Source organism: Myotis daubentonii, chromosome 4 (assembly GCF_963259705.1).
Source record: "Myotis daubentonii chromosome 4, mMyoDau2.1, whole genome shotgun sequence".
NCBI classification, from domain to species: Eukaryota; Metazoa; Chordata; class Mammalia; order Chiroptera; family Vespertilionidae; genus Myotis; species Myotis daubentonii.
In genome coordinates this window covers 16938068-16962267 of record NC_081843.1, presented here as the reverse complement: position 1 = coordinate 16962267, position 24200 = coordinate 16938068, and the positions used below count along the sequence as shown (strand labels likewise).

Sequence of the window (24200 nt, the reverse complement as noted above, 5' to 3'; positions counted from 1 at the left end):
GGATGGGGAAGCAGGTGAGAGGGGGCACTAGACCAAGGTGGGCGCTGGTAGCTGTCATGGGGGCGAGCCTCTGGAGGTTACTGAAAATTCTTTGCTCCCGCACACCGTGGTCCCGCCAGGCGCTCGCACCTGCTGCCAGCGCTGGCCCTGCTCACACCCGCTGCCGGCGCAAGAGCCGCCGTTTGCACCCACTGCTGGTGCCTGGTGCCAGTCCCAATCACTCAGCACCATCAGTGGCGCCTGTCGGTCCTGATCACCCCTGATGACCTTCCACCTCCACCCTGCTCCTGAGGGGTGATCGGGGCAGCAGCTGCCACTCGCACCCGCTGCTGGCACCAGTCCCACTTGCTCCACACCGTCAGCAGGGTCAAGTGGGGCCAGTGCCAACAGCACTTGGGAGCAGCAGCAGCGGACTGGGGCCATGGTGGGAGGGGCCAGACGGGGGCACGGAGGATGGGCCAAGACCCACCCCTGTGCCTACCGCAGCCTCGTGGCCCACAGTTCCTTTCAAGGTGCATGGATTCGTGCACTGGGCCCTTAGTCAATACATAAATGGATAAACACAATGTGGTCTGTCCATCCTGTGGAATATTACTCAGCTATGAAAAAGAATGAAACAGTGCCCTGGCCAGGTGGCTCATTTGGTTGGAGCATCGTCTCGTACACAAAAAGGTAGTGGATTCTATTCCCTGTCAGAGAACATACCTAAGTTTCTGGTTCAATCCCGGTTTGAGGCACGTGGGGGAGGCAACCAATTGATGTTTCTCTCTCGCAAAGATATTTCTCTTTCTCCCTTTCTCTCTCTCTAAAATCAATAAAAACATATCCTTGGGTGAGGATTTTTTTTTTACAAGAATGAAGTGGTGACATATACTACAGCATGGATGGACTTTGCAAACATTAAGCTGAGTGGGAGAAGCCAAATTCAAAAAGACAAATATTCACGAATCTATTTACATGAAATACCCAGATTGGTAAATCCACAGGGACGGAAAGTAGGTTGGTGGTTACTGGAGGCTGGCAGAGGGAACGGGAAGTGGCTGCTTTAGTGAACAGAGTTTCTTCTGGGGAGGCGATGAAAACGTTTTGGTGCTCGATAGAGGTGGTGGTTGCACAGCACTACTAATGCACTAAATGCATTAGTCCCTGAATTGTTCACTTTAAATGGTTACTGGTTGCCAGCTGATATGGCTCGGTGGTTGCCCATCGACCTATAAACCAAAAGGTCATGGTTTGATTCCTGATCAGGGCACATGCTCAGGTTGTGGGCTCGATCCCCAGTGTGGGGCCTGCGTGAGGCAGCTGATCAATGATTCTCTCTCACCATTGATGTTTCTATTTTTCTCCCCCTTGATCTCTGAAATCAATAAAAATATTTTTAAAGAACAATAAAATAAAAAAATGGTTACTGATTAATTCTTTTATTGTATGAATTTTGCCTCCATAAGAAATGGGGTAAGCATTGAGGTGAACACTTAGGATAGTATGCACTTTTTTATATTTATGTTATACTTAGAAAACTGTTTACTTTCTAAAAAGATTTATGAGTTTGAGAAACACTGCCTAAAATACCCACCATTATTGCTGTCATCTGGTTACTCCCAGGGCAGAGTGGGCTGGGCAAGTCCACGATGGTGAACACACTGTTCAAGTCCAAAATATGGAAGTCCACCCCATCGGGCCTGGCGCTGGGGCCCATGCCCCAGACGCTGCAGCTGCACTCGATGACCCATGGTGAGTGAGGCCCCACCCTCACCCCTACCCCCACCTTGTCCCACCCAGTCCAATCCCTTCCTCCCTCCACTCTCCTCCACAGTCATCGAGGAGAAAGGCGTGAAGCTCAAGCTGACCGTGACCGACACGCCTGGCTTTGGGGACCAAATCAACAATGACAAGTGGTGGGTCCTCTGGAGTGGGCGGAGCCCTGGTTGCCCCGCCCCCTGCCCCTGCCCCTGGAACAACCTGACTGGTATCTTGGAGTCTCAGTTTATTCGTTTGTATAATGAGTGCACACAACTCTCCCTCCAAGATTGAAGGGAGTCAGCGGGTAAAGGTTTTAGCTGCTGCCTGGCACACAGTAAGCACTCAGGAAAGGTATAAGCAGGGGGTAGAAGCCCACACTTGGGACCCCTGGGTTAGACCACTTTCCAGCTGCACAACCTGGAACTAGTCACAGAAGCTCTCTGAGCCCCGGTTTCCTTTGTGACTTGGGAATGATGACACCCACCTTGCAGAGCTGTTCAAGGCTCTAAATGAGACAGACACACAAAATCAGGACCGGCTGCATAATCTGTGGGACCCAGTGCGATGAAAATGTGGGCTCCCTTGTTTAAAAATGATCACGAATTGTAAGAACAACTGCAGAACAGTCCACCAAGCCTTCTCAGTACAGATCCCTGGGCTCCATGCACTCCACTGAAGCTGGCCCAGCACCACATGCTTTGTTGAGCATTTGCTACGTGCAAGCTCTGTTCTAGAGCAATAAACAAAACTGGTGAACATCCTTGCTTACATGGAATTTACCTTGTCACAGGGGTGAGGGACAGACAATGAACAAAATAATCAGTTAATCTGAGAGAGAGCCTGAACTCTATCATCCAAAGAGGACATTTCTTTTCTTTTCTTTTTTTTAATATATATTTTATTGAGTTTTTACAGAGAGGAAAGGAGAGAGATAGAGAGTTAGAAACATCGATGAGAGAGAAACATCGACCAGCTGGCTCCCGCACACTCCCCACTGGGGATGTGCCTGCAACCAAGGTACATGCCCTTGACCGGAATCGAACCCGGGAGCTTTCAGTCCGCAGGCCGACGCTCTATCCACTGAGCCAAACCGGTTTCGGCCAAAGAGGACATTTCTGAGAGTGAAATGGGTACAGAGCTGTAGGGGGTTGCAATTTTAAGCAGAGTGCTCAAGAAAGACCTCCCAGAAAGGTGACATTTGGACACAGATTCCAGGAGATGAGAGCCACGTGGACATGGGGGAAGGAGTGTCTGAGGCTGAGGGTGGCATGTGCAAAGGCCCTGAGGCAGGCGGGCTGGTGTGGCTGGCAGGGCAGGAGGAATAGGGAGAGGAGGAGGAGATGGCAGGCAGGAAGCAGTGGTGAGATAGTATAGGGCAGTGGTCGGCAAACTCATTAGTCAACAGAGCCAAATATCAACAGTACAACGATTGAAATTTATTTTGAGAGCCAAATTTTTTAAACTTAAACTATATAGGTAGGTACATTCTTATTAAGTAGGGTACTCCTACAGCTTAGGAAGAGCCACACTCAAGGGGCCAAAGAGCCGCATGTGGCACACGAGCCGCAGTTTGCCGACCACTATACTATAGGGCCTGTAGGGCAATGTAAGGACTGGCTTTTGTTCAGTCCCTAGAGGCTGAGCAGGAGAGGGACACGATCTAACTCCTGCTTTTGGAAGGATCTTCTTGGCCGCCATTGACAACAGCCCGCAGAGAGAAGGGGCCCAGGGAGAGGAGTCAGGCAATCCTGCTGCAGTCAGGCAAAAGTCCACCATGGTTTGAACCAGGCCAGCGGCAATTTCTCTTGTTTAACGCTCACTCTCCCCACCCCAAAGTAGGTATTCTTATTGTCCCCATTTTATAGACAGGAAAGATGAGGCCTCAGCTCAAGAATGGCAGAGGGACTCTCTGATGATGCAGGGAGTAAAGATGAGGAGTATACTCAGGTGCCCAAGCACCTCAAGTTGTGCGAGACCAAAGGTCCTGTGTCCTGGGCAAACGGGTTAATTGGTCATCTGCAGGGGTGACTACCCAAAGGACCCAGGGAGACAGGTGGGGCTCCTGGGCACAGCCCTGAGGTCGGGTCCATCCCCCACCCCAGCTGGGACCCCATCCTGGGCTACATCAATGGACAGTATGAGCAGTATCTGCAGGAGGAGATCCTCATCACCCGCCAGCGCCACATCCCCGACACCCGGGTGCACTGCTGTGTGTACTTCGTGCCGCCCACTGGGCACAGGTGAGGTGGCTGGGCCGACCAAGGCAGAGAGGAGGAGCGGGGAGAGGAGAAGGAGGGGTTCCCGGCATGGGCTGTGGGCTGGCCTCCCCTCACTCACACACTTGCTGCTGCCACTACCACCACCATCACTGTCCTGCCTGAGCAGCCTGCGGCCCCTGGACATTGAGTTTCTGCAGCGGCTGTGCCGGGCTGTGAACGTGGTGCCCGTGATCGCTCGGGCGGACAGCCTGACCCTGGAGGAGCGAGAGACCTTCAGGCGCAAGGTGATCTGGGTGCCTGAGGCGAGGATGGGGCTGGGGGTGGTGGTGGGGAGGAGCCAAGTGCATAGGTTGACCGAGGTTCCCGGGCCCCCAGATCCAGCACAACCTGCGGACTCACAGCATCGACGTGTATCCACAGCAGTGCTTTGATGAGGACGTCAATGACAAGATCCTCAACTGCAAGATCCGGGTAGGAGGCCGTGGGGCAGGGAGGCTGGCGGGACAGAGGCAGAGTGATTTTCTTCCCTCTCATTCTTTCCATCTGAAGATTGTACTGGGAGAAATGTCATCTGCTTCTAGCAGATGTGACTCTCTAAGGTGAGCAAGAAGTAAGTCATAGCAACAACCCACAGAATAAGAGGAAATGTTTACAAATGCCATATCTGATAAGGGACTTCTATCCTGATTGTAAAAAGAACTCTTACAAATCAACAATAAAAGACAACCCAATTTAAGAATGGGCCACGGCTCTTGAGTAGACATTTCCCCAAATACTTTATAGGAATGGCCAATGAGCATATGAAAAGATGGTCGACATCATCAGTCATAAGGGAAATGCACATCACTTCACACCCCTAGGATGGCTATTATCAAAATGAGAGATAATAACAAGTGTTGTGAGGGCGTGGAGAAATGGAAACTTTCACACCTTGCCGGTAGGAAGATCAAATGAGTACTGTAGCTTTGGGAAACAGTTGGACAATTCTTCAAAAGGCTAAATGCTGCCCTGGCTGGTGTGGCTCAATTGGTAGAGCACTACACCATGTACCAAGAGGTTGCTGGCTCCATACCTGGTCAGGGCACATGCATGGGCTCTGGGCTTGATTCCCAGTAGGGGGCATGCTGGAGGCATCTGACTGATGTTTCTATTTCCCTCTCTCTAAAATCAATAAGAAGACTAAGAAAAAAGAAAAAAGGTTATACAGTGCTCAGCCAACTTGGCCAAGTGGTTGAGCGTTGACCTATGAACCAGGAGGTCACTGTTCGATTCCTGGTCAGAGCACATGCCCAGGTTGTGGGCTCGATCCCCAGTGGGAGTTGTGCAGGAAGCAGCTGATCAATGATTCTCTCTCATCATTGATGTTTCGATCTCTCTCTCCTTCCTCTCTGAAATAAATACAAATATTTTTAAAAAATAGAATCTCTCAAAAAAAATGAAAAGGTTAAACACTAAGTACCCTGTGACCCAGTAATTTCTCTCCCAAAAGAAATTAAAACCAAAAAAAAAAAGAAATTAAAACCTATGTCCATGTACAAAACGTATACACAAGTGTTTATAGTAGATCCTATCTAATAAAAGAGAAAAATGGTAATTGGTGTACGACGATACCCTTTTCATTGGCTAATCAGGGCTATATGCAAATTAACTGCCAACTATGATTGGCAGTTAACTGCCAACAAGATGGCAGTTAATTTGCATATGTAGGCACAATGCAGGGAGGCGAAAGGGAAAGCAGGAAGAAGCCCCCTGCCACTGACAGTGATCAGAAACCCAGGGGGGAGCTAAGAGCTGGGGGGCAGGGCAAAGGCGGCCCTGGGGCTGCCTTTGCCCTGCCCCCCAGCCATGACCGGAGAATCAGGCGCCTTTTCCACCCTGGCCAGTGATAGCAGGAAGTAGGGGTGGAGCCAGCGATGGGAGCTGGACACAGTCGAAGCTGGCAGTCCCGGGAGCTAGGGGTCCCTTGCCCAAGCCTAAAGCGGAGCCCACAATCGCGGGGCCGTTGCAGCTGCGGGTCCCCGATGCCCGGGCCGGACGCCTCAGCCAGAGGCGTTAGGCCTGGGCAGGGGCGGAGCCTGCAACCGCGGGGAGCTGGGGGTCCCCTGCCCAGGCCTGACACCTCTGCTGGAGGCCTCAGGCCTGGTCAAGGGGCCGATCCGGTGATTGGTGATTGGAGGGTGATGGGGGTCAACTCCTCTGGCCGAGGCATCAGGCCTGGGTGGGGGGCGGAGCCGGGGATTGGGGGGATATGATGGTCCCCTTGCCCAGGCCTGAAGCCTGGGTCAGAGGCGTCAGGCTTGGGCGGGGGGTGAAGCAAGCGATCAGAGGGAGATGGGGGTCCCCTGCCCAGGCATGATTCCTGGGCCAGAGGCCTCAGGCCTGGGCGGGGGCCAGAGCCAGTGATAGGGGGAGATGGGGGTCCCCTGTCCAAGCCTGACGCCTCTGGCGGAGGCGTCAGGCCTGGGCAAGGGGCCGATCAGGCGATCGGAGGGTGATGGGGGTCTATGCCTCTGGTGGAGGCGTCAGGCCTGGGCAAGGGGCCGATCCTGCGATCGGAGGGTGATGGGGGTCTACGCCTCTGGCCGAGGCATCAGGCCTGGGCAAGGGGCCGATCCTGTGATTGGAGGGTGATGGGGGTCAATGCCTGAGTGCTCCCAGTATGTGAGAGGGGGCAGGCTGGGCTGAGGGACACTCCCCTCCCCACACACACCCAGTGCACGAATTTCGTGCACCGGGCCCCTAGTTTATTCATAATAGCCAAAAAGTGGAAACAATCCAAATGTCCATTACCTTGTGAAAGGATAACCAAATGTGGTCTATCCACACAATGGAATCTTATGGCCGTAAAAAAGAATGAGGTTCTGAGAGGTGCTACAACCTGGATAACCCTTGAAAACATGATGCTCCGTGAAAGAAGCCAGGCACAAAAGGCCACATGCTGCGTGATTCCATTATCGGAAATGTCCAGAATAGGCAAATCTATAGAGACAGGAAGTAGATTAGTGTTTGCCAGGGGCTAGCAGGTTTCTTTTGGGGACCATGGAAATTCTCTGAAATTAGATTGTGCTAATAGTTGCACAATCTTGTAAACATACTACAAACAACTGGGCTGCCCCTTCAAAAGGGTGCATTTTGTGGTACGTGATTTATATCTCAATAAAGCTGTTACAAAAAAGAAAGAGGAAATAGCGCACATCTTCATTTTCTCTGAATTAACTGAATTCCAACTCCAAGCCCCATCCCGCCATCCTAATGTTGTAATGTACCCCGCGAATAACACACAGGACGCAAAATCAAATCAATGAGTCAGTTAATCAATAAAGCCGGCAACTTCGAGGGCGATGCGGCTGCAAATCTCGCAGTGCCTGAGTGAGGGCAGGAGCCATCTTATAAAGGCAAAAACCACATCCTGCTAGACGTTGGAATGTGGAATTATCTTGTGAAAGCAGTTTTACAGAAGCAGAACTGAGCAAAGTTAATAATCTTTAAAGGTTATCTATAGTTTCAGTTCCTGGAGCCAATGAGTCACCGGAAATATTCCCAGAGCCACTGAGGTAAGGAAAGCAATTTTGTGGTTCTGGTCCTCAGACACAGGAGAACAGCCTTTGTGATGTGGGCTGGCAACATTATGGGGTGATTTATGTGAGTTTCCAAGTCTCAATCTGGAAACTGAGGTAACCACCTTATTGTTTAAGCAAGCAGGTGTAGAGAAGCCAGAACAGCAGGGTTAAAATTCAAACAGCAGTTCTTACCCGAGATGAACGTTGCTGTGTGCTTCATTGCTTCACTGAGGGTGCAGTCAGTGTCAGTCCCCTGGAACCTGGGAAGCACCTGCCTCATCCATGGACAGCAGACCTCAACTCCCGCCCCGGGAGCCCTGCCAGCGCTTTCGCTTGGACTAGAAAAAGGCAACAGCTGCCTTCCCAGTTGCGGGCCCACCCTGATTTCAGCCCTACACGGTCATGACCAGTTGCCTTTGTGCCCTGCACAAACTGCGCATCCATACGTGGAGGCCCTGCTTCCCACCTGGCACCCAATTTCTCTACACATCCCCTCTCCCTCCCCACCGGAGCAAGGAACAGGATCCCCGTGAAAGATTCAAAGCGCCCGACCTTCACCAGCTCTGCATTCTGTCCTGAGGCAGGCAAAGACGACAGCCTGGCCACAGCCTGAACAGAGATGGACGGAGCACAGGGAGCACCTTCTCAAATTAATGCCTCAGTAAATCATCCAACAGAACATTGATCCAGGGTTTAGTTGCTACCGGCAGGCGCATAAGAAGTGTACAACAAATGGTTACTATTATTAGCATCAATTTACAAATTAATTCTAGCGATAAAGACAAACCCATATACAGCACTTTGGAGTTTACAAGGTTGAATCTCCACTTCCAGCCAGGAGCAAGTAAACAACTAGAACTGAGTACAGGGTTTAGCACACCTTTCTGTGACAGGCCAGATGATGGTGAATACGGATTTTATGTGGGCCAAGCCGGCTCTCGCAATGACTCAACTCCGCTGTGGTAGCGTGAAAGCCACATAGACAACAGTAACTGAATGGACAGGGCTTTGTGAAACTTCACAGAGGGAAACAGGAGGTGGGCCAGGTTGCCTGTGAGCCCGATGTGGCCAACCCTGGTTTACCAAGTTATCATGTTGAATGTGATCACTGTTCCTGTCTCATAGGTAAGAGACTGGCATCAGCAAGATTTTAGTAACATGGCTATGTGATTTATATCTCAATAAAGCTGTTACAAAAAAGAAAGAGGAAATAGCACACGTCTTCAGTTTCCAAGGGTTACTCTGCTAGCCCTTAATAATGCTAAGCACTTCCCAAACATTCACAAAGCTCTAAGTCAGTGCTATTAAGACTCTCACTCTACAGATATGGAAACTGAGGCACTGATTCGACTTTGCATCTTCTAACTCATTAATATCTTGTGCTCCTTCTACCACTTTCCCCACAAAAGACAGCCCTCCCTCCCCCTCACCTCGGGATCTTTACTCTCCACATGCCTGGCAAGGCCAACCTTCTGGTCTTGTCCCCTCCCCAAAGGACCGGATCCCCTTTGCTGTGGTCGGGGCTGACCGAGAGCACATGGTGAACGGGAGGTGTGTGTTGGGCCGGAAGACAAAGTGGGGCATCATTGAAGGTCAGTGCAGGTGCTTGGGGAGGACACCGGTGAGAATGGGTTGGAAACCAGGACACACCCTCTTGCCTTTGGGACCCTTAGCGCCTATCACAGGGCCCTAGTGATTAAACCAGGGGTGGGCAAACTTTTTGACTCGAGGGCCACAATGGGTTCTTAAACTGGACCGGAGGGCCGGAACAAAAGCATGGATGGACTGTTTGTGTGAACTAATATAAATTCAAAGTAAACATCATTACATAAGAAGGTACGGTCTTTTTTTTTTTTAGTTTTATTCATTTCAAATGGGCCGGATCCGGCCCGCGGGCCGTAGTTTGCCCACGACTGGGTTAAACCCACAACCAGGGAAGAGACAGACCTGGGATCAAGCCCCTTTACAGCTGGGAGGCCTCAGGCAAATTACTGACGCTCTGGACTTCAGTTTTCTTTTTTAAAAAATCCTTATTTATTTTTCCATTGATATTTAGAGAGAGTAAAAGGGAGAGAAGAGAGAGAGAGAGAAACATGGATGTTAGAGCAACACATGGATTGGTTGCCTCCCACACACACCTCGAACAAGGCCAGGGATTGAGCCTGCAACTAAGGTACATGCCCTTGACCAGAATTGAACCCGCGACCCTTCAGTCCGGAAATCAACACTCTATCCACTGAGCCTAACCAGCTAGGGCTGGACCTCAGTTTCTTCACAGAAAAATGAGCATGATAGTAACATAAATTTCTTATGGTAGTTGGAGGGGGCAGAGCCACCACTTTGGACAGTGTTCGGCACCCAGAATTTATTGAAGGCCTATTATGTGCCAGGCATACTATGTGCTATTCCTAAGAGGGAGACAGGGAAAATAGGACCAACAGGGTTCCTGTCCCCATAGAGCTGGCAAGATGATGACAGGTGGGAGAAGCATGATGAAGGAAATACATGGGTGGGAGAGGTGGGCTACCTCAGGGAGCAGAGAAGGATAAAGATAAGACTATCAGGTAAAGGAGCAGCATTCAGAGCCTGAGTCCTGATGTAGCAATATAATTATTAAAAGTAAAATATAATATGTATTATTCTTATGTATATACTATATTATCTTATGTATATTATACTATATATACAATAATGTACACACATTATATTAAATGTATATTTATATACATTATATACAATATGTTAAATATATACTATATGTATACATTATATCATATATATATACACCATAGTATACATTATATTGTACATACAATATAATATATAAGATAAGTGATCAGTGGATTGACTGATCTAACAACTATTTGTAGGAGCCACCTGTACCAGCCACTGGGGTCACAGCAATGAGTGAACAAATGAATGAATGAATCAATCAATCAATCAAGAATGGGAGGTGGGCCCTGGCTGGTGTTGGTCAGTGGTTAGAGCACCGGCCCACAAACTGAAGGGTTTCAGGTTCGATTTCCAGTCAAGGGCACATACCTGGATTGCTGGTTCGATCCCTGCCCTGGTCAGGGTGAGCACAGGAGGCAATCAATCGATGTGTGTCTCTCACATCGATGTTTCCTTCTCTCTCTCTCTCCCTCCCTCCCTTCCTTCAATGGAAAAAATCAATGGAAAAAAAATATCCTCAGGTGAGGATTAACAACAAAAAAGGAATGGGAGGTGGGATAAGACAGTAAGAAATGTGGGGGAAAGATGGTGGTGGGTACAGGTGGCATACAGTAGGCGCTTACTTGGTGCTGAGTATCCTATCTTGCAGTGGAGAACATGGAGCACTGTGAGTTTCCCCTCCTGAGAGACCTGCTCATCCGGTGAGGGTGCAGGGAGCCCAGGGCAGCGGTGGGCAGGGGGTGGCAGTGGCCAGCTCAGGCTGACCTGCCGTCCCTCTCCCAGTTCCCACCTCCAAGACCTGAAGGACATCACCCACAATGTCTACTACGAGAACTACCGTGTCTGCAGACTCAACGAAAGCCACATGCTGCCCCGGGGGCCCGGCTGGGTGAACCTGGACCCGACCCCTGCCAATCCCCCGGCCATCCCTGGGCCCTCAAAGGGGTGCCGATGGGCCCAGGACAATCCCTCCGATGAGTACTGAACACAGCACACCCAAGTGCTCAGCAGCCCCCACACACACCTGTGTACTAGGACATGTATTAAAGGTGGACATTGCTTTTTATGACAAGCTGTGCTTTGAAAACAAAAGGAGGTTTGTAAATGACTTCTTTGAGCTACCCTCAAAAAAGATGGGTTCTTTTTTAAGTAACAGCATGACACCCAGGCCCCGGGGCGTCATGAACCCTGGTGGGGTGTGCCTTGACGATGGGCTCCCTTCTGCCCCAGAACTAGAGTCGAGTTCCAAATCAGACTCTGCCCTCCATCCTGACCCTCCCTCCAGCCCAGGGCCGGGCCCAGGGTGTCATAACACTCCCATCTTTGACCATCTTCCCCCAACACTGTGCCCCTGCCCCTCTGCCCCTGCCTTCCTACCCTGCGACCAGCGCAGTGAGACACAGCTCCAGCTCTGGAGTCTGGCAAAGCTGATGGACATCCCGGTGCCACGTGATCTTCAGCAAGTCACTTGCTCTTCCTGGGCCTCAGTGTAATCTATAAAATGGAATGGTAGCATCGCTCTCATAGTGTTGTGCGAACAAAATTGAGTAATTTGTGTAATGTGCCTGCCAAGGCCTGCAGAAGGCTCTCAGACAGAGGTGAGGGGAACAGGAGAGAGCTTGGTTAGGGTGGAGGAGGTGCCTGCAGAATGTGTGAGCACTTCCCAGGACTTTCCAGAAACCTGGAAAATAAAGGGACTTCAGCCAGCTGGGGTGGGCTCAGTGGTTGAGCATTCACCTAGGAACCAGGAGGTCACAGTTCGATTCCTGGTCGGGGCACATGCCCGGGTTTCCGGCTCGATCCCCAGTGTGGAGCATGCAGGAGGCAGCTGATCAATGATTCTCTCTCATCATTGATGTTTCTCTCTCTCTCTCCCTCTCCCTTCCTCTCTGAAATCAATAAAAATGTATTTAATAAAATAAAATAAAGAGAAAATAAAAGGACTCCATAGAAGCCTACCTGGTTAGGGCCTGAAGCTCGGTTAGTTTGGTTAACCAAAGGATAAGTGACTCCTATAATCCAAAACCCAAGCGCGTGGAGGGAGAGAGCATGTGGTGAGCTCCCAGTGAGTGATAATGGGTATATTGGGTCCTTCAGAAAACAGATCCAATAGGACATGTACTAGTATCTGGAGATATACATTATGGGAATTGGCTTACACAGTTACGGAGGTAAGAAGTCTTAACGATCTGCCATCTGAAGCAGGAGACCCAGAAAACCAGTGGTGTCATTCTGTTGGAATGGGAAAGCCTAAGAATCAGGAACCAATGGTGTAGGTGCCAGCCAGAATCCAAGCACCCGAGACCCAGGCTTCCTGATGTCCAAGGGCAGAAGATGGATGTCTCAGCTCTAGCAGAGAGAGCAAATTCCCTCTTCCTTCGCCTTTCTGTTCTATTCAAGCTCTCCATGGACTGACTGGATGATGCCCACCCGCATTGGGAGGGTGATCACCTAGACGCAGTCAACTGAATCAAATGCTAATCTCTTCCAGAAACACCCTCACAGACACACTCAGAAATAATGTTTACCAGCCATCCGGGCATCCTTTAGCCCAGGCAAGTTAACACAAAATTAACCATCACACCAGCTAAAAGTGTTTTTAAAACTGAATTTATTGGGGTGACATTGGTTAATAAAATTATATAGGCTTCTAGTGACACCAGCTAAAAGTTACCTTCTCCATGAATCCCTCCTTGACTTCCCAGGTCAACATACCGGCTGCCCGCTCCCTGCATACATCACAGAGTTTGTTTTCTGGTCAAACTCCCCGTTAGACTGGGAGCTCGGTGAGGGCAGGGATATGTCAGCTTCATTCTGCACCTGACAGGTGCTCAAGATCCAGCTGTTACATAAATGAACCCTTCAGTACCTGCCCCCATAACCATTTACCCGTCAGATTCACAACGCAGTTGACTCCAGGTTTGAGGGGACCCACACCATCCACGCCAACATCTCAGAGTTGGTGTGTTGCTACATAGGGACTGCACACATTTCCAAAGTTAGTATTAGCCCTAGGCAACTTGGCAACGTCTACATTTTTAAAGCAAATGCCCTTTGGCTCAGCAAATGTAATTCTAGGAACGGATCTTATAGACAGACCAGGGTTTCTCAACCTCACTATTGCCATTTGGAGATGGATCATTCTTTGCTATCAGGGCTGTTCTACGTATTGTAGGATGTTTAGACTGTTTCTGGACCTCCATGCAGGAGATGCCCGTAGCCCCACCCACCCAATTGTGACGATCAAAAATGTCTCTAGACATTGCCTGATGTCCCCTGAGGGATAAAATCTCCTTGGCTGAGAACCGCAGAGAGTGGTACCTAGGATAGTAAAGACGAGAAGTAGTCTACCTGTCCACCAGGAGTGGACTTGAAAGTAAGTCATAGGACATCCATACCCTGTGTATTATTTCCCTATGGGTGCTGTAACAAATTAGCACAAACAGGGAGGCAGAAATGACAGTTAATTCTGTCATAGTTCTGGAGATCAGAAATCTGAAATTAGTATCACCGGGTCCAGATCAAGGTGTCAGCAGGGTGCTGCTGCCTCTGGAGGCTGTAGGGGAGAATCCATTGACCAGTGTTTGCCTTTACAAGCTTCCAGAAGCAGCCTACATTCCTTGGCTCATGGCCCGTTCCTCCACCTTGCTTCAGTTGTCGCATTGCCTTCTGCAGCCAGATGTCCCTCTGCCTTCCTCTTATAAGGACCATTGTAATTACATTGGACACGCTGGGATTATCCAAGGTAATCGAAATCCTCAATCACATCTGCAAAGTCTCTTGTCATATAAGATAACATATTTATAGGTTCTGAAGCAGGAATTGGATGCTGTGGGGGGCTATTCTTCAGCCCACCACACCATGGGATATAACATGGTCCCTAAAAAGAATGAAGTAAGGCAAACACGACATGACCCCACTTATATGCGGAATCAAAGAGTTGAGCTCATACAAACAAGGTAGGGTGGCGGTTGCCAGGGGCTGGGGGGAGGGGGGGAATGGGGAGACATAGGTCAAAGGGTACAAACTTTCAGTTTTTAGATTAATAAGTTCTGGAGCTCTAATATACAGCACGGTGATTACAGTTAACAATATTGTATTATATAACTGAAAGTTGCTAAGAGAGTAGGCCTTAAATATTCTCACCACACATACACAAAGATAACTATGTGTTAACTAACTTTATGGTGGTAATCATTTCACAATATATTCACATATCATCTTAAACTTACACAATCTTACTTGTCAATTACATTTCAACAAACCTGGAGGAGAAAAAAATTGAGGCAGCTCTACCATCATCCATGCGTTCTTTCTACGAACAGATCTCCAGGGCCCACTATACGCTGCTACAGAGGCTGGGTTAAGCGAGGAACAAAACCAAGTCACTGCCCTCCGAAGCGTGCACTTGATTGGGGCAAGATGACAATAAACAAGACAAGTAAAATGCTGAGCATGTTGTACTGTGATGGACACTCTGGCATTTACTGTCTGGGATTGAAGGGATTTGTGCTGGGGTCCAACCCCAGCAGGTCCAGGGGTCCCCAAAGGTGTGGACGGAGTCGGCGAAGAAGGAATGACACGGAGACAGCGTTCAGTTGATCAGCAGCCTAGCCAGGATCTCTAGCCAGGATCTCCAGCCAAGTTCTGTTCAGGATCTCCAGCGAAGTTCTGTTCAGAATCTCCAGCGAAGTTCTGGTCAGGATCTCCAGCCAGGTTCTGTGTCCATGTTCTCTTGCTAGGTTCTCCAGCCAGGTTCTCCAGGTTCTCCAGCCAGGTTCTGTAGCCATGTCCCCTCGCTAGGTTCTCCAGCCAGGTTCTGTAGCCATGTTCTATCCAGGTTCTGTAGCCAGGTTCTGTCTCTAGGTTCTTCAGCCAGGTTCTCTTGCTAGGTTCTGTCTCTACGTTCTGTGGCCAGTTTCTGTCCAGGATCTTTTGCCATGTTCTCTCCAGCGAAGTTCTTCTGTCTCTAGGTTCTGTGTAGGTTCTGTGTCTAGGTTCTGTGTCTAGGTTCTGTGGCCAGTTTCTGTCCAGGATCTTTTGCCATGTTCTCTCCAGCGAAGTTCTTCTGTCTCTAGGTTCTGTGTCTAGGTTCTGTGTCTAGGTTCTGTGTAGGTTCTGTGTCTAGGTTCTGTGTCCTGTTGTCTTGTTACATCTGTATTTATACCAGTTGATTCCAATCCTATCAATCTCTATTCCAAAGGTTAGGGCGTTTCTTATCTCCATTCCAGGGAGTAAAGATTATGTAGCTTAAGCATGATTGTTCATAGTTAAAGTGATTAATTACCCGCCTGGCACTTAGTTAAGGGGTTTTATTCCCTCCCTAACTTCAGGGGAAAATCCCTACCTGGGGAAACAACCTTTCTCAGAGAGGTGACCTTGGTTAAAACACATAGTGCCAAGAAGGTGAGCAAACATATTAAGAACAGTATGCCATATATGCCAGGTCCCTTGAAACAGCAAGGATGGACCGGCTCCCGGCAGGTTTGTAATTGTAAGAAGAGCGTCAGGGAGGGCCAAACTGAGAAGGGAGCTTAGAGTAAAGATGTGAAGGAGTAAAGGAATAAACCATGGGAATATGTGGGGGCAGAGCATTCCAGACAGAAGGAAAAGAGGGCACTGCAAGTGCAAGGGCCCTGGTGCAGGAGTGTACTAGATGTGTTCAAGGAATAGCAAAAAGGCCTGTGTGCCTGGAGCAACATGAACCCGGGGAGGGAGTGGGGAGACACGAGGACAGAGAGGTAGGTGAAGGGCAGGCCCACAGGCTGTCAAATTTGAGTTCCTTCTATCATAACTCTATTTGTAGAGATATGGGGTCCAAACTTTCAGTTATAAGATGAATAACTGATGGACCACCTATGGATATTGATGAAAGGAAAAGAAGGAACAACTGAGTGCATAGCAGATGGCACATGGAGCCTAAATATCTCTGGAAAAACACTCAGGACACTGGGGCAAATAGTTGCTTCTGGGTGGAATAGGAATCAAGAGTGGGAAGTAGACTTAATTTTCACTCTACAGTATCTCCTTTTGCACTGTGTGAATGGCTTGTTAACCAGGCACATATATTATCTATTCAGAAAACTTTAGTGCATGTAAAATATTAGCCCTGTGCCTGATCAGCGTGGCTCAGTGATTGAGGGTCAACCTACGAACCAGGAGGTCACGGTCTGATTCCAGTCAGGGCACATGCTTGGGTTGCAGGCTCAATCCCCAGTGTGGGGTGTGCAAGAGGCAGCTGATCAGTGATTCTCTCTCATTATTGATGTTTCTATCTCTCTCCCTCTCCCTTCCTCTTTGAAATCAACAAAAATAAATTTTAAAATAAATAAATAAAATACTAGCCCGTGGCCCCACTCTGGAAGTTAGGATCTCCTCTAACCAGAGTCACCATAGGGTCTGATAGCCTAACTCCACCCCGCTTACTGGTCACCACGTTGTAGCCCTCCCCAAAATGGCATGTATTCCAGGCTCCAATATCCTCTCATTGCATTCTCACCTTGCTGCCCTCGTGTTCACTGGGCTAATCTTTGGGGAGAGGGCTGTATTCTAGGGAGTGTTGGTCCTGCTCTCTACTGATGACTTTACCTCCAGTTCTGGCAGCCCTGCCACACCCGTGGCAACCCTGCAGCTCATGCTTGGCATAGATGCACAGTTGTGTACTGAATAGGGCCGGGCACAGATTTCTTCTGCAATTCCTGCTCTACCTGAGGACAAAGGCCTGGTCTGATACATTTTGGGATTCCCCAAGCCCAAGCCCAGCAAGTGTGGGTTCCAAGTCCAGCTCTGCCCCCCGCCCCACCTTTTTTTTTAATCCTCACCTGAGGACATGTTGGGAGAGAGAGAGAGAAACCTCGACATACATGCCCCAGCCGAGGATTGAACCGGAAACCCAGGCATGTACCTGACCAGGAATCAACCGGCAACCTTTCCCTGCACAGGACGACATTCAGCCAACTGAGCCACTTGGGCAGGGCAAGCTCTGCCCCTTTTTAACTCCAAGACTTTAGAAGTCACCCTACACTCTGGAATCCATTTCCTCATGTGTGAAAGGGGATAGCAACACCAACCTCCTACCTCGGGGTTGTGTAATGAAGAGCCTGCTCACAGATGCCAAGATCCCATAAGGAACTGTTTTTCTGACTGTGTTGTTTTGTAGGTGTGGGGTGTTTTGTGTGGTGTGGTACACTAAGCAGGCTCATGTCATAATGATACAGTCTTCATATTAAATAACAATAAGGAGCATTTTTTTTAAAGTAGAAAATCACAAAATGAAGTCCCATGTGCCTGATATAATAAAACATCCACCAGATTACATAGATAAGAATGTCCATAGCAGCTTTATGCATGATAGCCGCAAACTGGAGACAGCACATGTTCAGAGAGAGGAGAGTGCCTGGCCCTAAAGCAAGCATGCCAAACTCCGGCCCTCGGGCCGCATGCGGCCCACAATGAATATTTTTGTGGCCCAGCCAATATAACAGTACGTAAGAAACGTTTTAATAAAAATGTCTTAACTTAATTTTTACAATATCCTGTTATACATAATTATTAATAACGAACTACAACGTTCGCTAATGACTGATTACTATAATCGTGTTGCATTCATTTCCCTTACGCGCCTTACGTGCAGGCACACCATTTCTCTCCACTAATACCAGCAGCGAATATTTTAGCAGCTGATTGCCACATCATTAGTCTTGTGCTGACTCGTTTGGTGCGCGCAACAGGAAATATTTCGCTTTTGGAGAACAAGAAAAATAGGTTTATTTGTGTTATGCTTATTAATTTGTGCAGTTATTCAGTGTCTGGTAAGTTAATGTTCAAGAAAAAATATTAATTTTTATTAAAATGTTCTATTGTTTTATGTTAACGATTACTCATTTATTTCAGTCCTTTGTATTCATGTCTCTATTAAAATAAACCTACGTTTCTATGAAAATTGAAGCTTTTGTTTTTTTTGTGGCCCACAGAAACTTAAACCTTGTTTATTTGGCTCGTGTTAGCCTTTGAGTTTGACATGCTTGGTATAAAGGCTTTAAGCATACAATAAAATGCTCCTTGGCAATAAAAATGAACCAACTACTGATACAAGCGACAGCATGGATGAATCTCAGACACAATGAGTGAAAGATGCCAGACAGCAAAGGGAACATACTGTGTGGACGCTATTTATAGAGTTCAAAAACAGGAAAAATCAACCCAAGGTAATAGATATCAGATCAATGGTTTCAGCGAGGGGTGGGAAGCGGTGGTGGAGGCCAAGGGAGCCTTCTAAAGTATTGAAAATAACCTATATCTTGATCTGGGTGGAGGTTACACAGGTGTATCAACTCATAAAATTCTTTGAGACATACACTTAAGATTTGTACACTTTACTATAGATATACCTCTAGTAAAAAATTTTTATAGATAAATGTTTAAAAATTAGTATAGAAACAGCAGACATCCAATGGGTCTGCTCAAAAATGAGCACTTCATTTATTTAAAATTATTTATGAAAACATTTGCTAGGTTTCAATACTTTAAGAATGCAAATTCTTGCCCAGGCAGCATAGCTCAGTGGTTGAGCATCAACCTATGAACCAAGAGGTCACGGTTCAATTCCCAGTCAGGGCACATGCCCAGGTTGCGGGCTCAATCTCCAGTGTGGGATGTGCAGGAGGCAGCCTATCATTGATTCTCTCTCATCATTGACATTTCTATCTCTCTCTCCCTCTTCCTTCCTCTCTGAAATCAATAAAAATGTATATTTTTAAAAAAGAATTCAAATTCTCAAGAATGGCTATTTTGTTGTTGTTTAAAAAGTACATTAAAACTTGCAGTTTTAGCTGAAACCGGTTTGGCTCAGTGGACAGAGCGTTGGCCTGCGGACTGGGGGGTCCCAGGTTCGATTCCGGTCGAGGGCATGTACCTGGGTTGCGGGCACATCCCCAGTGGGAGATGTGCAGGAGGCAACTGATCGATGTTTCTCTCTCATCGATGTTTCTAACTCTCTATCTCTCTCCCTTCCTCTCTGTAAAAAAAATCAATAAAAAATATATATTAAAAAAAAAAAACAAAAAAAAAAACTTGCAGTTTTAGCTTCCTGCACCCTCCCCCTATCACAGCTTTCTCCAACTCCTGCCCCACCTTCGTGAGAAATGATCATCCTGAATTGGGTATTTATCCAAGCCCCAAGTATTTCTTTTTTCTTTTCTTTTTTATATATTTTATTGATATTTTACAGAGAGGAAGGGAGAGAGATAGAGAGCCAGAAGCATCGATGAGAGAGAAACATCGACCAGCTGCCTCCTGCACACCTCCCACTGGGGATGTGCCCGCAACCAAGGTACATGCCCTTAGCCGGAATCGAACCTGGGACCTTTCAGTCCGCAGGCCGACGCTCTATCCACTGAGCCAAACCGGTTAGGGCCCCAAGTATTTCTTTACATTTTTAACTATGTATGTATATATTCCCTAACTCATATGTAATACTGTTTTGCATATTTTTATAATTTATGGAAATTATATACTGCCACTTGCTTTTTTGCTCAACATCATCCCTATGACATTTATCCATCAATTCTATTCTGTTGATTGACACCTAGGTTGTTTTTAGGTTTTTCCATTATAAACACCGCTCTGAACACAGAGGTAGTCTTTATTATTCACTAAATTAGCGTATATTGCCTCTATTATGCGTCAGGCCCTTGGTTTTGCCTCTTTTAATAGCAATGACCTATCCCAGGTGTAATTATCCCCATTTTACTAATGAGTTATTCTTGCCTGCTCTACTCCTTCACCCCCACCCAGTCAACCACAGGGCACAGTTGATTCTGCTTCAGGAATCTGGCTCAGCGCCTTCCCTCACGACTGCCACCATCACTAACTAGTACAGCCGTGGGCAAACTACGGCCCGTGGCCAGCCGGATCCGGCCCATTTGAAATGAATAAAACTAAAAAAAAAAAAAAAAAAAGACCGTACCCTTTTATGTAATGATGTTTACTTTGAATTTATATTAGTTCACACAAACACTCCATCCATGCTTTTGTTCCGGCCCTCCGGTCCAGTTTAAGAACCCATTGTGGCCCTCGAGTCAAAAAGTTTGCCCACCCCTGAACTAGTAGCATTACCTCAACTCGGGAGCTTCCAGTTGGTCTCACTGCTTCCCCTCGGTCTCTGAGATGTATTCCACAAAGCCTCCTAGCCTCTCGAGACACTATCCTATTAAAACCCCACACTCCATTGGTTTCCCACCGCTCTTAGGATAGAATCATCATTCCCACTAGAGCCTCCAAGGCCCTCCTACATGGTCCCACCTCTCTGATCGTCTCTCAATCTCACCCCTGCACCTGGGCTGCACTGGTTGCTTTCTGTCCCTCAAACCATCCCCATCTCTCAGTCCTCAGGACTCTCACGCCTGCGGTTCCTTGTGTGGAACCCACTCCCCCAGTTATTCCCCAGGTTAACTCTATGCTGCCTCCATCACTTCCCTCGAGGAGGAAAATCCCCTCTTCATACCTCCTGTAGCATTTATCAAAGAAGTAAACATGCCCTAACCGGTTTGGCTCAGTGGATAGAGCATCGCCTGCGGACTCAAGGGTCCCGAGTTGGATTCCAGTCAAGGGCATGTACCTTGGTTGCGGGCACATCCCCAGTGGGGAGTGTGCAGGAGGCAGCTGGTCGATGTTTCTAGCTCTCTATTCCTCTCCCTTCCTCTCTGCAAAAAAATCAATAAAATATATTTTTTTAAAAAAAGAAGTAACCAAATTATTTGTGCAGTTATCGTGTCCACTGGATGCCTCTCTTGGGAGAATGCAAATTCCATGAAAGCAAGCACCTGCTCAGCACTGCGGTCACCCCACAGCCTAGCAGAGCCTGCATATGCGGCTTGTTTTGAACGAGTTAATGTCCCCGGTTCACGGGTGTGGAAACTGAAGCTCAGAGATGCTGCCATCCTCAGGCTGAGGCCCATTCCAGCCAGTCCCTGCAGAGCCACCTCCCGGGAGCCCCTCAGGGCAGTGCTGAACCCGTCCGCCCCCACCCCCACCCCCGGAGGCAGCGCGGGGCACTCTGGGATATGTAGTCCGGCCACTCCCAGCTCCAACAGCCCGGGCTCTGCTTCAGGCAGAGCCTTTGGGCAAGACGCGGGAGGGCGGTGGCTAATGACGAGGGCGTATCCGGGGTGCGTCTCCATGGCCCTAGTCCCCAAGGCTGACCTTTATTGTGCGCCTACTTTTTGTTTTTAATCCTCACCCGAGGCTATGTTTTTCATTGATTGGGGGGAGGGGAGGAGGAGGAGAAGGAAGAGAGAGAGAGAGAGAGAGAGAGAGAGAGAGAGAGAGAGAAGAGAGAGAGAGAGAGAGAGAGAGAGAGAGAGAGAGAGAGAGAGAGAGAGAGAGAAAGAGAGAGAAAGAGAGAGAGAGAGAAAGAGAGATCAATGGGTTCCCTCACTTATGCACCCCTGACCGGGAATCCCAGGAATCGAACCCATGAACCTTAGTGCGCCAGCGGTTCTCAACCTGTGGGTCGCGACCCCTTTGGCGGTCAAACGACCCTTTCACAGGGGTCACCTAAGACCATCCTGCATATCATATATTTACATTACGATTCATAACAGTAGCAACATTACAGTTATGAAGTAGCAACAAGAATAATTTTATGGTTGGGTCACAACCTGAGGAACTGTATTTAAAGGGCCAGAAGGTTGAGAACCACTGCCTAACCACTTAGCCACATGGGCAGGGCTTGTGCCGGCTTCCCGGTGGGGCTCTCTCCCCAGCTCAGGAGATTGAAGCTCTGGGAGGGAAGGTGACATCCAGGCAATGACTTTCCTGCAGTTGCAGCCACCAGAGCAGAGGTGGGACTCCAGCCTGGGCTGCCACCCCGTCCTGGCTTCTGTTGGCAGGGGGTGCTGGGCGTGCCCAGGCAGGGAAACTGGGCAGAGAGAGTTCGCCAGCGGACGGACGACAAGGGGAGAGACTCCCGTGTCGCTGAGTCAGGCCGCAGGTCCCTGGCTGTTATCACCAGCTGAGGAGCATGCTGAGGAGCTGGGGTCCTGGAGCCAAAGGGTGGGTTCCAGTCTCATTTCTGACACTTCCTAATCACGTGGCCCTGCCTGGGTTCAACACTTAAACTCTGGAGCAGGGTTGGTTTCTTGTTTGTTTGACCTGTAGAGAGAATCACAGTACTTACAGGGTGCCCAAAATGTATACACATTTTAACAGCTGGTAACTCAATTTTGAAAATGAAATGTATTCTAATAAACACTGCCTATTTAATTATTCAAAGTGTGTGTGTATATATTTTGGGGGACACCCTATATATTATTACTAAATTTGGAACAAACAGAATGCAAGTATGTACAGTATTGCCTGGTGCTAAGGGATTGGTGGCCATTATTATTGTTCAAAAAGAAATAGGGGTTGGAAGTTGTTGGGAGCTTGGGTAGGGAGTCATGAGTCCTTGAACCCGGAGTCCTGAACCCGGAGGCTTTATCTCCCAGGCAGAGGGTGGGCAAAGGCACTTGGCCTCTCTTTAGAAGTCTTATCTTGAACAACTTCTGCTTTAGAAATGAGAACCCCAAAGGGCACTCCCAGCTTCTCCAGAGCAGTCTTCCTTCCTGTCGGGAATAGGGCGTCTTTTTACCCTGGAAGTGGTGGCAAAGATGATCTTGACTAAACTCTACTCAAACTCCCTTCTCTACTAGGCTCTGACTTCTGGGCTTACCTGTGTTCATCTTTGCATTGCCCAGTCTTAGCAAGAATCCTGCTAAGTCAGTGTAGCCAGAATGCCCTACCTTGGTATCTGATGGGGGTCCTCAACCTTCAGCATCCCTCAGTTATGTCTAATCACCTTGGCCTGCCTTCAGTAAGAATCTTCTCTTACCACTGATGCTTATTAAAAAAATATATGTTTTGTTTTATTGATTGATTTTCAGAGAGAAAGGGAGAGGGAGGGGAGAGAGAGATAGAAACATCAATGATGAGGCTCATTGATCGGCTGCCTCCTGCACGCCCCCTACTGGGGATCGAGCCCGCAATCTGGGCATGAGTCCTTGACCGGAATCAAACCCAGGACCCTTCAATTCGCAGGCTGACGCTCCACCCACGGAACCAAACCAGCTAGGGAACCACTGATGCTTTTAATTCCACCCCTCCCCACTCTCTCTGTGTGTCTGTCTGTCTCAGCCTCACAGGCTGGCTCTCCTCTGCATGGTTGGCTTCAGCCTACAGATTTTTTGGGGGGTAAGCCAGACATTTTACCTCTGACTATCTTCCCTTAGCTCTGACCTCCTGTCATGTCTAAACAAGCCTTTGAAGAAAGTATTGAAGCCAAGGAGATGCTGGCTTCCCTCCTTGAGTAGACCCCAGGTGAGTGAATAGTCCTTTTGCTGCAATATTCTCTACCTGAAAGAGCAACCGCACCACTCTCTCCCTTGGGGTGCACTGCTTTTCTTCAGAGCATTGTCTCCACCTGCATCCCGCCTGCATCATCTTATAGGTCTGTGTGCGCCAGACACAGCCCAGACATGTGTTGTTGTGTTTTGTTTATTTGAAACAGGATTTAAAACCATTTTAAGTCTACATTTAAAATTTGCCGAAACCGGTTTGGCTCAGTGGATAGAGCGTCGGCCTGCGGACTGAAGGGTCCCGGGTTCGATGCCGGTCGGGGGCATGTGCCTGGGTTGCGGGCACATCCCCAGCGGGAGATGTGCAGGAGGCAGCTGATTGATGTTTCTAACTCTCTATCCCTCTACCTTCCTCTCTGTAAAAAATCAATAAAATATATATTTAAAATAAATAAATAAAAAATAAAATAAAATAAAATTGGGAGTTTTCACCTAAACATGGAGATATCTGGCTTCTGGGGAACAATCTGATTGGCTGGCAGCATGGGGTCTACATCTCCCACTACTGCCTGTGTCCCTGACACAGAGGCCTGTGTCAGCAGCCATCTGTCATCATGCTGGCACTGCTGTGGGGTGTGTTTTTATTGTTGTTTGTTTGCTTGTTTTATTTT

At 48.3% G+C, this 24200-nt stretch overlaps 1 protein-coding gene across 1 annotated transcript; it reads left to right on the top strand.

Moving 5' to 3' along the window:
- Nucleotides 1-1553: 1553 nt before the first annotated feature.
- SEPTIN12 (septin 12) lies at nucleotides 1554-12094 on the top strand. Its single transcript, XM_059693061.1, has 9 exons — nucleotides 1554-1734; nucleotides 1817-1898; nucleotides 3846-3983; nucleotides 4129-4246; nucleotides 4338-4433; nucleotides 6983-6985; nucleotides 9018-9114; nucleotides 10845-10896; nucleotides 10979-12094. Exons 1-9 carry the CDS (start codon nucleotides 1632-1634, stop codon nucleotides 11178-11180), a joined length of 891 nt encoding a protein of 296 aa, XP_059549044.1. The 5' UTR covers nucleotides 1554-1631; the 3' UTR covers nucleotides 11181-12094.
- Nucleotides 12095-24200: the final 12106 nt, after the last annotated feature.

Coding starts and splice junctions, on each gene's coding strand:
- SEPTIN12 (XM_059693061.1), top strand. CDS start 1,632: ATGGTGAACACACTGTTCAAGTCCAAAATATGGAAGTCCACCCCATCG. Junction 4,247..4,337: donor GAGAGACCTTCAGGCGCAAG/GTGATCTGGGTG, acceptor CCGGGCCCCCAG/ATCCAGCACAACCTGCGGAC. Junction 10,897..10,978: donor CTGAGAGACCTGCTCATCCG/GTGAGGGTGCAG, acceptor TCCCTCTCCCAG/TTCCCACCTCCAAGACCTGA.